This window comes from Agelaius phoeniceus, chromosome 11 (assembly GCF_051311805.1).
Source record: "Agelaius phoeniceus isolate bAgePho1 chromosome 11, bAgePho1.hap1, whole genome shotgun sequence".
NCBI lineage: Eukaryota > Metazoa > Chordata > Aves > Passeriformes > Icteridae > Agelaius > Agelaius phoeniceus.
In genome coordinates, this window is record NC_135275.1 from 4,960,481 (window position 1) to 4,975,665 (window position 15,185).

The 15,185-nt window shown below is 42.0% G+C and overlaps 1 protein-coding gene across 10 annotated transcripts in view; it reads right to left on the minus strand.

Annotated features, from left to right (window-relative positions):
• The window catches only part of SLC6A11 (solute carrier family 6 member 11), a 112,714-nt gene that overhangs the window by 19,923 nt on the left and 77,606 nt on the right, over nucleotides 1-15,185 (minus strand). For all 10 annotated transcript variants that reach the window (XR_013183808.1, XR_013183807.1, XR_013183809.1 and 7 more), the window contains exon 8: nucleotides 3,908-4,011. Coding sequence is in view for 2 of the 10 variants with exons in the window: in XM_077184266.1 (XP_077040381.1) it covers nucleotides 3,908-4,011 (104 nt within the window). In the remaining 8 variants the exon portion in view is untranslated. The remainder of the gene's footprint in view (nucleotides 1-3,907; nucleotides 4,012-15,185) is intronic.

Consider the following 15,185-nt stretch of genomic DNA (forward strand, 5'->3'; position numbering starts at 1 on the left):
ATTCTCTTTATTCTGTTCTAGGGCAGCCTTCTCAAAGCATCAGCCCCTAAAGTGGGGCAGAGTCCAGCTGGACAACCCCACAGAACAAGAGGATCCCAGGGATCTCCTCTCTCAGGGAACTCTGGCAAACCACAGCAGCATGGTACCAATTATCTGCAGGATAATTCTCCAAGAAAATGGGAAAAAGGGGATTTTCATCCTCCCCAGGCAGTGAGTTCCTGTTCATTTCAGATAACACCACCCCAGCTGAAAGGTTCCATGCCAGGGAGGCAGTTACAGACTGAGCACAGCTTCTCTCATAAAAATACAACCTCCAGTTTCCCTTCCCTTGGCTTTGCAGCAGTTCCACCAACCCCTCAGCTCCTGGATTTTATCCCATAGGCAGAAGGACCCTGTAGTTCAGGGATTCTTTTCTGCTATGGGAAGAAAAACCAGAAGGGGGATCTGGATCCACTGATTGTGAAACCAATGAGTTTTAAAACACAAATGCTCAGGAACCATGGGAAGGGCAACATGAATTTTTTATGTGCACCCTTGGCAGGAGGACATCAGAGCCTGACTGAAGCCCAGACTGATTTCAAGTGAAAGGAAAACTTCAAATTTTTATGAAAACTTCACATTCTTCCAAATTAAACTCCTGGCAATCACCTGAATAATTCAAGATGTGCATCACTTCTCCTCTCCCTGCCTGACAGGAAAATTCTGAATTCTGAAAATTCATCCTGCCTTCCTGAGGAGCCTCTCTGAGCCCACAGAGCCCCTGGCATCCCTCCAGTCCCTTCCTTGCCTTTATGGGTTCCTCAAGACCCAATGGAGAAATTCCCATTTCTCTTTTCCTCCTAGACCAGAAGCTGGACAAAGGACAAATTTTCAGGTCCTAAAAGTTTTGTCCATGTGTGAAATCCCTCCTTTATCTCCTGCTCCACAGTGGGAACAGGGGAGCTGACCCTGGACTCATACCTGGGCATGGATTTGGGATTTTGAGGTGGATACAGATCAGAGGAAACACCAGAACACCTGTGTGTGATCCCTGTGGGGAAACTCTGCCAGGGTTTCACCTTCTCAGAGGGGTCCCTTGGGATCCACACTCTGGGACACCCAGGAAGGAGCAGTTTCAATGTTTTTCAATCAAAGATACCTAAAGATGATCAAAATTCATTTCCCATTTAAAGACACAAAGTGATTTTTGCAATTCATTTACCATGTGAATGAATTCAATCAGGTTTCTATCTTTAAATTATTTAAATTAAAATCTTTACATTCACAAGGCCCTCGTGCAGTTCAGACTTTCCCATTTCCCACTGAAATACCTCTTGCCATTATTTTCCTTAGGGAAAAAATAAAATGGAGTAAAAAATGACAGAAAATGTTGATGTTACAATCAGACTGTGAGAATTGCAGGAGAAAAACCCCCCAGCTTGATTTTATTATTTTAAAGTGCTGGTTAGGATACAAAATTGTCATTTTCACATCAGAGCTCTGTTTATGTCTTGCCCTGCCCAGCTTGGCCACGTTCTGCTCTTCACTGCTGCCCTCCCCCTTTCCTCAGACTCATTAAAAATCACATGTCAGGACACATTAACATCTATTCCCTAGCTGGGAAATTTGGGAAATGTTTTGTGAGGGGAATTTTGGAGCCTGGATGGAGTAAAAGGTGTTTGGCTGCAGCATCCTGCTCTGGAGCTTCAGACAGAGTTTTACCAGCTGAGCCCCAGGGTCAGGGAGAAGGAAAGAAAATTCCATAAATCCAAAAACTCCTGCTTTTTGTAAAAAAAACCCCAAAAAACTCAGGAGAAGCTTTCCTGCACTCCTTGAGGCACTGACTGTTTCTAGCTGGGGTACAACTGGAAAGAAATATAAATAAATATAAATAAAACTGAATAAGATAGGAGTGGAGTGATGTCTTTGCTAAAGCTTGTGCTAATTAGGGGAAATGTTCATTAGCAGCAGTTCTGGAGGTTTTAGGGGACTCACACCACTTCCTGCAGCAAAACATTTTGTCTTGCTAAGACATGGAAAGAAGGAGGATTTCTTAAAACTGCCTCCTGAGGTCTCCAAATAAAACTGAATAATGAAGAATTTAAATAAATTTGGGGGTTTGGGGGTGGTTTGTTTAGGATCCTTTCACTTTTGGACTGTGTTATTTCCCTCATGGAAAAATGAAATATTAATTCTCTGTCTGGAGATCTCAATGGAGTCACTATAACCAAACTGTCCTTGTAGGAATTTTAGGAGAACTAATTCAATAACCATGAATTCCAGAAGAAAAGACCAGTGCTCATAGTGCTGCCCATGCCAGAAATGTGGAACAGGGGGGATTTTGTGCAAATCAATCCTTTGGCCATTGACTCAGGAGAGATGAAAAACCTCCTGAAGTCATTGAGAATTCCCTCCTTAGGAATACAGAGATAAAGCATGAAATGCCCCCCATTCCCTCTTTGTTGGGGACAGAAAACTTCCCAAAAATGGGGAAAAGTGGCAGTCAGAGCATGGACCAAACTGAGGTGATTTTTAATGACAATTTCTGGTAGCACTTTTCAAGAAGCAGCTGAAGTAATGCACACGCATTCAATGAAATCCTGCATTTTTACATGAAATTCCTATCTCTGTGTGTGCTGAGGGGCTGTGGAAGGCTCAGATTTGACCAAAAGGGATGAAAACACCACATTTTGTATCAGGGTTCCTCTGGGGCAGTTCCAAGGAGCATTACAGATCTCTGTCCTACAAAACCACCTGTGTGTGCTTATGGGAATACAGAGATAAACCATGAAATGCCCCCCATTCCCTTTGGGTTGGGGACTGCAAACTTCCCAAAAATGGGGAAAAGTGGCAGTCAGAGCATGGACCAAACTGAGGTGGTTTTTAATGACAATTTCTGGTAGCACTTTGCAAAAAGCAGCTGAAGTAATGCACACACATTCAATGATATCCTGTATTTTTACATGAAATTCCTATCTCTGTGTGTGCTGAGGGGCTGTGGAAAGCTCAGATTTGACCAAAAGGGATGAAAACACCACATTTTAGAGCAGAGTTCCTCTGGGGCAGTTCCAGATCTCTGTTCTACAAAACCATGTGTGCTTATGGGAATACAGAGATAAACCATGAAATGCCCCCCATTCCCTTTGGGTTGGGGGCAGAAAACTTCCCAAAAAAATGGGGAAAAGTGGCACTCAGAGCATGGACCAAACTGAGGTGGTTTTTAATGACAATTTCTGGTAGCACTTTGCAAAGAGCAGCTGAAGTAATGAACATGCATTCAGTGATACCTGCCTGAAATGCTGCATTTTTACATGAAATTTCTATCTCTGTGTGTGCTGAGGGGCTGTGGAAAGCTCAGATTTGACCAAAAGGGATGAAAACACCACATTTTAGAGCAGAGTTCCTCTGGAGCCATTCCAAGGAACATTACAGATCTCTGCCCCACAAAACCATGTGTGGTTATGGGAATACAGAGATAAACCATGAAATGCCCCCCATTCCCTCTGGGTTGGGGGCTGCAAACTTCCCAAAAATGGAGAAAAGTGGCAGTCAGAGCATGGACCAAACTGAGGTGATTTTTAATGACAATTTCTGGTAGCCCTTTTCAAAAAGCAGCTGAAGTAATGCACACAGTGTCGTGGTTTGAGAGGAAGTGAGTTATTCAATGATACCTGCCTGAAATCCTGCATTTTTACATGAAATTCCTATCTCTGTGTGTGCTGAGGGGTTGTGGAAGGCTCAGATTTGACCAAAAGGGATGAAAACACCACATTTTAGAGCAGAGTTCCTCTGGAGCCATTCCAAGGAACATTACAGATCTCTGTCCCACAAAACCATGTGTGCTTCTGGTTATCCATGGAATAAAAGGGGAAGGGCAGTGGCTCCAGGTGTCCCCCCAAGAGCAGAGCTGCAGGCTGCAGGCTGTTACCTGTAGCAGTTGTTGTTGTAGTTGTTGTAACTCCCCAGGGCTGTCAGGCACCCCAAGCAGATGGCGTAGGAGAAGAAGATCTGGGTGCCAGCATCCACCCACACCTGGAGACACAGAGCAGGGAGAGCTTCAGAGAGCAGCCAGGAGAAATCCCCCTCCTGCCAAACGCGGCCTGCAAACCTGCACACGCGGCTCTGCAGGTGGAGAGGGTCTGGCAAAGCTTTTACAAATCATAAATTGAAAAAAAAATAACGTGGTGAGAGGGAAATTCCCCTCCCCATCCCTGCTGGTCTTTACAGGCTCAGCCTGAAGTGGAAAGGGAGACAGAATTCCTAGAGAAGAACCTCACCCATTACATTCATTAATTGCTTTTAGATAGTTTTAGTAATTGCAGCCTAGATGGAATCACCTGCATTTATCTCACTCCTGTTGGACAGTTATTTACTCAAATTTAAAACTTTAGTGTGAATAATTGCTCTAAAGACAAAATGTGCTATTCCTAAGGCACATAAATATATAATATGTTGTATATATAATATACAATAATATATTTTTATTATATATAATAAATATATAATAATTATATATTATAATACTATATAATAATAAATTATTATAATACAGATAATACATTAATGTGCTATTCCTGTAGCACATAAATATATTATCTGTATTATATAATAATATAATACAGATAATACATAAATATATAATATTTATCTATTATCTATATTTATGAATTATACTATTATAATTAATATATAAAATTTATATTTATTATTAGAATTAATTATATTATTATAATTAATATATATAAATTATATATTAATATATAATTTATATAAATATTATATATTTATTATTATATATTTAAATATATTTATTTATATATATTTATATATAATTATATTTATTATTATAATTAATTATATTATTCCAATTAATTATATTATTATAATTAATATATATAGATTATATATTAATATGTATTTTTATCTATATTAGTTATAATAATATAATTCATAAATACAGATAAGACATAAATTAAGCTGGGGAAAGAAGGGATGTCTTTTCCAGAAAAAGGATGTTTTCAGCAAAATTTAATGGATCCAACAGGCACAAAATTACAGCTCTGGTCACTGTACAATCAACAAATAAATGTTCTGCAGAGCTGAACGAGTCAGTAGCTCTGTAATGCCATTGTGGGAACATTTGTATCCTAAAGTGATGCAAACAATTTGAAATCAGAGCAAAGGAAGCCTGAGTTGCCACAGTGAGGTTCTTCTCCTCAGAGCAACCTCAGAACATTGTTGAGCAGGTTCATTTTGCTTTAACAGTATTGCAATAAAGCCATTTATTCCCCCTGAGCAGTGTGGGTGTGCTCCCACTGGAGGTGAAGGTACCCCTTGAAGTCCTGGATATGGAGATATGGAGAACCCAAACCCACAGAGCTGCCATCCAATAAAAATCCTGTTTTCCTGGGATAAATGATCTCTTTAAATTCTTCATTACATCAGAGCAACCAGAACACCAAAGCCTGAGTGGTGCTCAGAGGCAGTGGCTGTGCAGCCATGCCCTGCTGGAGCTGGAGCCAGGGAAGGGGGAGCACAGGAATGATTTCAGTACTAATAACAGCCATCAAATCCTCCTGAACACACAAAGGGGATGTGTTTGTTTTACAGTGATCAAGTGAGACCTCGCTCTCTGGAGCTGTTGAGTGTTTCTGTTTAGAAATAACATTAAGATCACATTTGATTTACATCAGAGGCTTAAAGGGTTTCGTTGCTGTCACCCCGAATAAGACACAGCTGGTTACATCCCAGAGCCTCAGCAGGAGAAGCTGCACACAGAGAGCCCTCTGACAGACAGGCTCTTCAACAAGAGTGGAAGCTCCCAAAAAGCTGTGAGGAGCGTGGGTCAGCTGAAATGCTCCTTCTGCTGGGGCCCACACAAAAGCTGGGAAACTGGATCAGCACACGGATCCTTCCTTTCTCTTTCCCCTTTCCCTTTCCCCTTCCCCTTTCCCCTTCCCCTTTCCCCTTTCCCTTTCCCCTTTCCCTTTCCCTTTCCCTTTCCCTTTCCCCTTTCCCTAACCCTAACCTTTTCCACTTCCCCTTTCCATTCCCTTTTCCCTTTCCCTTTCCCTTTCCCCTTTCCCTTTCCCCTTTCTTCTTTCTCCTTTCCCTTCCCTTTTTCCTTTCCCTTTTCCCTTTCCCTTTTCCCTTTTTCCTTTCCCTTTTCCCTTTTCCCTTTTCCCTTTCCCTTTTCCCTTTTTCCTTTCCCTTTTCCCTTTTCCCTTTCCATTTTCCCTTTTCCCTTTTCCCTTTTCCCTTTTCCCTTTCCCTTTTCCCTTTCCCTTTTCCCTTTTCCCTTTTTCCTTTCCCTTTTCCCTTTCCCTTTTCCCTTTTCCCTTTTCCCTTTTCCCTTTCCCTTTTCTTTTCCCTTTTCCCTTTTCCCTTTTCCCTTTTCCCTTTTCCCTTTTTCCTTTCCCTTTTCCCTTTTCCTTTCCCTTTTCCCTTTTCCCTTTTCCCTTTTCCCTTTTCCCTTTTCCCTTCCCTCCCTGCCCTCCCCCAGCTGCAGGGCAGGGCACTGAGAGGAGCATCACAAGTGCTGCTCTGTCCTTCAAAGGAAAAAAAAAAACCATCACATCCCACAGGGAGTCAGCCTAAAAAGTGGCAAACACTCTGAGAAACCCCTTCTGCAAGGAAACATTCACATATTCTCTAAAGCTGGGATCAGACTGAGGAGAGGTTTTGTTGCACTCTTTGACATCAGTCTAGAAATTCCCTCCGAACTTAGAGCTGATGTTTAAATAGGAATGGAGAAGCAGTTTTATTTACTGAATGGAATAACAGAATCTGTATGGCTTCTTTTGGGTTGGATGCTCAGAGGACAAGTGTCATTTAACCCTTTCAGCTTTCTAAAATGGCCAGAAGTGATCAGAAAAGTGGCAAACAGGAACATCCATTTAGAACCCACAGGTAGATTTTCTGTGGCTGAAAACCCACAAGAGCTGGAGTAACCCTGGTGTAAACTGCCAGACACACCAGCCCTTCAAAGCCCTGAAAATGACATTTCAGATCAGTTCTCCATCTCCTTCCCCTACAGCAGGGACCAGCTGACATTTAGCCTCAGGCTGCAGCGCTCAGTTCGTGGCAGGAGGATTTGGTGAGGTCTCCAATTGTTCATTAGTGTGATTGTTCATTAGTCTGATTGTTCATTAGTCTGATTGTTCATTAGCCTGTGTCCCTTCCCAAAGGCACCTCAGGGAAGTTGTTCCCATTCCAGCTTGATGGGCTCCTGCAGACACCAATCCCAAATCCAGGTGCCACCCACCCAGCCCACAGCCACAAAACCACGATGGGATATTTCTGAGTGCTGAGCCTGCCTTAAACCAGGAGCTGTTCTCTTTTCCATGCAGAGCAATGACATTCTGAAGGGCAGGGACCCAGAGGAGGACCTGGGGCAGACCAAAGAGGGCGTTTGTCTGAAAGGTGACACAGCTCAATGCTTCTCTGCCATGAGGAAAGGACCTGAGAACACCAGAGAACACCCTGTGGGTTCTTCATGGAATTTGGACCTTGAACACCCTTAGGTCAGTGATAATAAATTCAATTTAGCCCTCACAAACTTGGGATTGGAACAGTTTTCTAGTTTCCATCAGCTCCTACCTTAAGGGAAGTAAATAACTTTTTTAGCTTTATTCAAGTCATATTAAAAGTTGCCATGCCCAAACAAGATTAAAATTAAACTCAAAAACTTTGATAACTAACCCTAATATTTAAAAAATCCCAATTTCAAAGGACAGAACCTTACAAAACAATAAACAGGAGCATTTTCTACTAAAAATGGAACGTGCTGCTGTGCAACATCCAACCCTTGAGTCTGGCAAGGCCCCCATTTTAAATCTGTGTGGGTAACCTCAGTTTGGCCTTCTTGTGGCAGGTCTGGGACACAATCTCCATTTGCATGGGTGTTTCCTGTGCCCAGGGAGATGAATGGGGCTGGCCAAACACAGGATGCTGCTGTCTGAGGATGCCCTGCCTCCTCTGCAGCTCCTGCCATGAAAGCAGGAGAAGGAAGAAAGGAGGGGGATGTGCTGTAGTGCAGACAACAGAGCCCTGCTCTGGAGAATTGGGCTCTTTTCATGTCCCTGCCATAAAGCTTCTATGGGATGTTATGTCCATAAATCACTCCAAGCAAGCTTTTCTCACATGCTCCTTGACTTGGCTGTGCCCTAAAGGGTGTCCAAAGCAAAGGAGAAAGTTATTGCTGCAGATAAAGTGAATTAAAGTCACTTTTGGAACAACTAAAAAACCCCCCAGTTTAACAAAGCAAACTGAAAATCCCCAGAAGAGTGACAGCCCCTCATTTTAGCCTCAATATAAATGTCTTTCTGTCACTAAGATGGGGTCATGCCATACACTGAAAATAAAATAAATGAGGTGTCTGAAGCACATGGGCAGTGCAGAAATAATTCCCTTTGCAAGGCTGAGCCGGTTTTTTTGTGATGATCAAGCCTTATGCAGTGAATTTAGAGGGCCAAGCAAGGGGTGAGAGGGATAAAACAAAATATTGCATAACTGTCCTGAGCTGAGCTCAGTGCCTGAGCAAAGCAGAGACCTCAGGGACAGCCTGGGACGTGTTGGTGTTGATTATTTCCATCATGCATGGAATAAAAAGCAATTCCTTCAGGTGGAATAAAATACAATTCATGGAATTGTTGTTTCTTTTGGAAAAAAAAGAAAATCATGGAATAAAAAGCAATTCCTTCAGGTGGAATAAAAAACAGTTCATGGAATTGTTGTTTCTTTTGGAAAAAAACAAAATCATGGAATAAAAAGCAATTCATGGAATTGTTGTTTCTTTTGGAGAAAAAAACCAAAACCATAGAATAAAAAGCAATTCCTTCAGATGGAATAAAAAACAATTCATGGAATTGTTGTTTCTTTTGGAAAAAAAACCTAAAATCATGGAATAAAAAGCAATTACTTCAGGTGGAATAAAAAACAGTTCATGGAATTGTTGTTTATTCTGGAAAAAAACAAAATCATGGAATAAAAAGCAATTCCTTCAGATGGAATAAAATACAATCAATGGAATTGTTGCTTCTTCTGGAAAAAAAACCAAAATCATGGAATAAAAAGCAATTCCTTCAGATGGAATAAAATACAATCGATGGAATTGTTGTTTCTTCTGGAAAAAAACAAAATAGTGGAATAAAAAGCAATTCCTTCAGGTGGAATAAAATACAATTCATGGAATTGTTGTTTCTTTTGGAAAAAAACCCCAAATCATGGAATAAAAAGCAATTCCTTCAGATGGAATAAAAAACAATTTATGGAATTGTTGTTTGTTTTGGAAAAAAACCCAAAATCATGGAATAAAAACCACAATATCTCAAATTCCAGGGTTTTCTCCAACTTTGTACCTTCCCTTTATTTTCTGTGCTCTCTGGATATATTTTAAGGAAGCTGCAGTGCAGCTGTTCTGAAATCTCTGTGTGGATGCAGGAAGCATCTCCCAGGACACTCTGACTGTAACTGGCTCTTCCTCCATGACAAACAGCTCAATAACTCCATTTTTTTGTACTTGTGTCGAAAAAAATTTGTGTAAAATTGTTCCATGTCTGGGCAACACGGGCAAATCAGGCAGCTGCTTTCAGTCTGATCCTCCCAAAAGATAGGCAGGGCTTTTTTAATAAACTAAAATGCATTCTGTGGTCACCTGAGAAGGTTCATTTTACAGCCCAGGGGCTGATGTGCAGCTGCTCCCGTGGGGGTACAGCAGCACACACATCCCCCTTCTCTTTTGGCAGCATTTCAAATTCCAGTTCCCAGGTTTCTGGGAAATTCCCTTTCAGAGATGCCTGGGACGCTGCTCAGGTGAAATCTGGGGTTCCAGGGCTGGGCTGAGGGAGCTGCCACACCCAAGGGTCCCCATGTGGACAGCAACAGGAGGCTTCTCCCAGTAAATAAAATCAATATTTGGGTTTTCTCTCTGCCCCTGGCCTTTCCTACAGCCCACACAGCTCTGTTTGCTCCCTTGAGAATTCCTGTCAAAATCAAAGGTATTCATTTCACATTGAAGCCCAAGCACTATTTATCTGCACAAATATCCACTTTTTTTCCCCCTCATTCTTAACAGTGAGGTTGAACACCAAAGCTGAAAGTATCCTTAATTCCAGAGTGTAAATGGCAATCCCATCACGAAGCACTGCCTGAGAACATGGGAGAGCTCACAGACCAGTTAAAACCTGTGCTTTCTCTTTAAAACATGATGTTCCAAATGTTGACAGTCATTTATTTCCCATTTTGTTATCAGAGAACAAGCAATCACTCCAGGTTTTCTTTTCATTTAAATTATTCATTACTTTTTGATGAACCTCTGCAATGTTTGTATTTTAAAAAGCAATTTGCCTTCAGTTTCAAAGGAGAATTTTAAAAATAAAGCCGTGGCTGTCAGGAGATAATAAATGAAATTTCAAGGTTAGGGCATGGAATAACTGCAGAATTTTATCACAAATGCCTGAATAAAACAACCTGTTGCCAGATAGGTTGAAGTGTGGCAGAACTGTAGGAAACCAGCAAAATGTGAAGTTTTGACCTTGAGGTATCACCTGCACCTAAAGAGTGACCCCAGCAGACACGGGGCAATTAGCACAGTGTTAATTAAGAGCACTAACAGAAGCTTTTGGAGAATCACAGCATTTCAAAAGTGCCTGCTAAAGCTCTCCCTAACAAAAGCTTCCTTCCCCTCCTCTGGAATGAGGTGGGAGAAGTTCAGCTCCAAGCACTGCTGGAAGAGCTCAGAACAATTTCTGACATAAACCATAGGAAACCCCCAAAGTAAATGCTAAAAAAAAAAAAAAATTAGGAAAAATAAAAAGCAATTTCTAATAGCTTTGGGAAGAAGACAAAATTCCAATTCCAGCCTGTGCTTTCATCTGCAGCATCCTGGGAAGTTCTTTTCCATCCGTGGATCATTGGAGCTGCTTTCAGTGCCCAGCTGGAGCACCTGACTGTGAAGCTGGCATTAAAAACCAGGGTTTTTTATGAATTGCTGTTGTCACCCCACAGAAAACATGGGCTGCTTGTGCTGAGAACCTCCCCAAAAATTCAGAGTTCACTCACATGGAGAAGCAGTTCTGCCCTTGCTGAAATTGCCCCCACAGTGAGCTTTAATATTTCCTATTTACAGCACTCCTTTTTCCAGTCTTACATCCCAGGGCTCTCCAATAAAGGACAATTTTATCCCCAAGCTGAACTTTTGGTGACACCAGGGAACTCAGAGTTGTTCTGCTGTAATGTGCAAGGAAAAGAACCATTCCCTAAATTGCCTTTTATTACACTCCTCTGCTACAAGTCCCATCTTTATGCATATATATAAATACATTTATGTATATATATCAATATATTTTCAGGAATAATACTAAAATAGATAGCAGAGGATGAATCAGCATTTTACCTCTGTTTTTTTTTTTTCCAATAAAGTGATTTTTTTTTTTGGCTTTTTCACACCCAACCACATCCCAGCCTCCTCTGTTGGGCCTGGTGTGCAGAGAGGGAGCTGCCCACACTGGGAGGGAGAGCACAGATCTACACCTGGCTGCTGCCTTTAACACTTCCCTGTTCCTCAGGCTGGAAAATGTTCTGTATTGCCAGGACAGCCCCAGGAAGGCAGGCAGAGACGCAGCCTGGGTGTTTTCAGTGCTGGTGAAAGGGAAGGAGGAGAGGCTGGGGCACCACATCTGCCCAGCTGAGCAGGAGGGTGCAGCACCTGTGCATTCAAACCACGATTCCCTGCCAGCAACACCAATCCCTGGGCAGAGGCAGGGAAAGGAACCCGAGCAGTTTGCATTTACTCTCCAGTCACTCTCCTGCCATCAGGGGAAATTTCTTCTTAAATAGCAGCGAACACAGAAATCAGCTGAGTGTCTGGGCTGTGCAGCTGCCAAAATTCAGAATGCAGAGGTCAAGGCTCTGTTCTATTCACAAAAGAACCCAAACACTCGGGGGATGCAGACATTCAGAGGGAATGAATCCATTCCTTGCATGCATCCTCTGTTCCCTGACTAGCAGCACACTGATTTTATCTCATTCCTACCAATCCTGCAGGCAAAATCCAACAGGGAAGAAGAAACTTTATTATCTTCATTTTCCCACATTGTCAGCACAGTTGTTGTACCTGTATAGTTTAGTTATAGTTTATTATATTTGACTAAAAAATTATCTATGATTTGACTATAAAATAGCTTTAATATATGTTTAATTAAAAAAAAAAATACCACAAATCTTCTGAACAGAGTTAATTTCAGAGACATTTTGTTTTTAAAAATCGGACAAAAGAAGTTATTTCATAAAATTAAACCAGTTAATCCCTGGGGTCCCAATGAAAAGCTTTTTGCTGAGTATGAAAACACAGAACTAGAATCTTGAAACACACAGTCAGTAAAACAGACTGTTATAATACAATTTCAAAGCAGAATATTACTTCAGCTACAGACACAGGTTAAAGCCCTGAGAATTTTTAGGATGCTCTTCACCATAAACAACTCTGGATGTCACTGCCTCAACAAACACAATCTCTGACAAAACTTACTTCTGATATATTTCTTTTCCAATGGATATAGCCCTTGAAAAGTCAGCTTTCAACATCTTTTACCCTCTCTGCATTTATTGAACCTCTGCTAGGAGTGTGAATGTGGAAAAGTGAGGCTGTAAATCAGACTATCCACCGAAGATGTGCCTGGGGCTGCTGGAAGTGGCAGCATTGTGAGAGCCATCCACGCAGGAGTGTTTGCTGTCATGTTGGCCAAGTGAAGCTCAGCTCCTCCAGGCTCCTCCAGATGGCAAGAAAAGCACAAAAATATCCCTCAGTTATCTGCAAGCAGCCTCAGCTCCAAGGAGTTGTGGCTGAGGGCAAAGCTGGGGTGCCTGGCTGGAGAAAATAAAGTTTAAAAACCCACTGGATCCATCCAAGCAGCCTGGCACCAGCCACGTTACCTAAAATAAATTAAACTCTTTAGCCCCTGCCTCCTGTCCCCAAATGCCTTCTTGGAAAAAAAAAAAAATTAATTTATCTCTCCCAACTCAGTGGGAAATGCCATTAAATGGGGAATTAAACCCAAACAAAATATGAGCTGTGCATTGTGGGGAAGCAGCAACAGAAATGGTGAGTTTTGGATGCAGGAGTGAGTTTGTGGCTGAAGTTTACTACCCAGGGCTTTCTAAACAACACAGCTTCTGAAAGCAGAGCCTTCATTAGAGCAGGAAAACAGCACTTAAACGGCCAGGCAGAAAATGGCTGAATTAAGCTCTTTTTTCCCTCTCTTTAATGGTAGTGATTCTCAAAAGATCCAAAGTAGGTTAGGGGAAGAATAAGACAGCTATGTTTCTAGTGTCTACCTGACAGCAGCTTTTGTAGGGGTGAATAATTACATGAAAATCACTTCCTTTCCACCTCTCTTTGGGGTTTCTGTGGGTTGCTAGGCACTCTCTCTGCTACCTTCTGCTAATGTCACTTCCAGAGGGCTGAATACAGCAAATTCATTGGGAGAATGGAAACTCGGGAGAAGAAGGACCTAAATACTCGGAGTTTTGTTTATTCATCACTGCCTTTGGAGGCCAGCACTATAGCTGGGATCACTTTCCAGCCATTGAAATGCTAATTTCCCGGGGGGTGTTGTCAGCCAGGGAGCACCCAGTTCAAATGGGGCAGCACCTTCCTCCATACTGGAGCCACACCAGTTGCATGTTCCTGTGGCAGCATCCAATTTGGAAAATCGAGTGCTGGAGCAAAGCAGACTTTGAGGAAAAGCAACTCTTTTCGTTCCTCTCATTGCTTTTCATGAGTAAAATATTCCTACACTCCTTAATCTAAAATTTCGGGGTATCTTGGTTGGCTTGGTGTGATTGCAGGAGGAACAGCCCCAAGGTGCAGTTGTACTCCCCTGAGGAAACCATGAGGGTGTTTGTCACTGAAGTTTATCACTGAAGTTTATCACTGAAGTTTATCACTGAAGTTTATCACTGTCTACCCTCATTAGACACCTTTAGCTGTCCCCTTTAGCTTTTGTAATGCAGTTACTAAAGCTGTCCACCTTTAGGGGACAGCCAAAGGTGACACAGCGACTCCATCACCAGAAGGTGTGAAAAGACACCTTGTTATTAGAAATCTACAGATAAACTGTCCCAAAGACAGAGAACTTCCCTGCTAAGATCCCTTATAGAAAGTTCTGATAGAAAAACTGGTGGACTAAAACCTGATTTAGCAATCTTCTCTCACACTACAACTATGAATATCACACTTTAGAGAACCATACCTATAAACTATGCTTACAGAAAGAGAGAGAATAATTGTTTGAATTCTTTCCTCTGAGTTTCTTACAACTTTTACACAGCTTGCCAGGATTTTCCTGGGAGAAGCCTGTCTCTCTCTGTTCAGAGGATATGTAATTATTACAGGTGTTCACAGAGAGGAGGGGGCAGAAAATCCTGGCACAGGTGCCCAGAGCTGCCCCTGGATCCCTGGAAGTGCCCAAGGCCAGGCTGGATGGAGTTTTGGAGCAGCCTGGGACAGTGGAAAGTGTCTTGCCCATGACAGGGGGTGGCACTGGATGATCTGTAAGATCCTTTCCAACCCAAACCCTTCTGTGACTGGGCCTAGGTTAAAAAAAGAATCAATAAATTTAGAAAAGAATGAATATATTTATCCAAAGGTCCCTCTCTGGTACAGAGTGCTGGCTGAGCAAAGAGGGGCTGGAATGCTCCCTCCAGAGAGCAGGGGTGAGTGAGTGCCTGTGGGAAGGGCAGAACCCAACCCAGAGCAGCATCCTGAGGGATCTGAAGCGTCTTTGATTTCCACTTTCACTCTCCTGAGCCTGGCATTCTCTTTGATTCATTTTCATCCTCAAAGTTCCCTCCCTCAGCCTGGCACAACAGGAGACAGGGAAATCCAAAGGCTTTGAATTCATTTCCCTGTCAGCATTTTCTGAGGACAGGATTCAAATCCCTTGAAATATAAATCAGCTTTCCATTACTTTAATTCTGGAGCATATGGAAGCAGATACCTGCCAGTGTTAAGTACACAGAATATCCCAGAGATATTATTCATAAAAATCATTGATATCCTTATGATAACATGATTTTGGGGGGGGGGGGGGAAAAGGTACCTGGAACAATTTTGTTCTGATAGAAAAAATGGTGGACTAAAACCTGATTGGCCTTTAGCAATCTTCTCTCACACTACAACGATGAATATCACATTTTAGAGAACC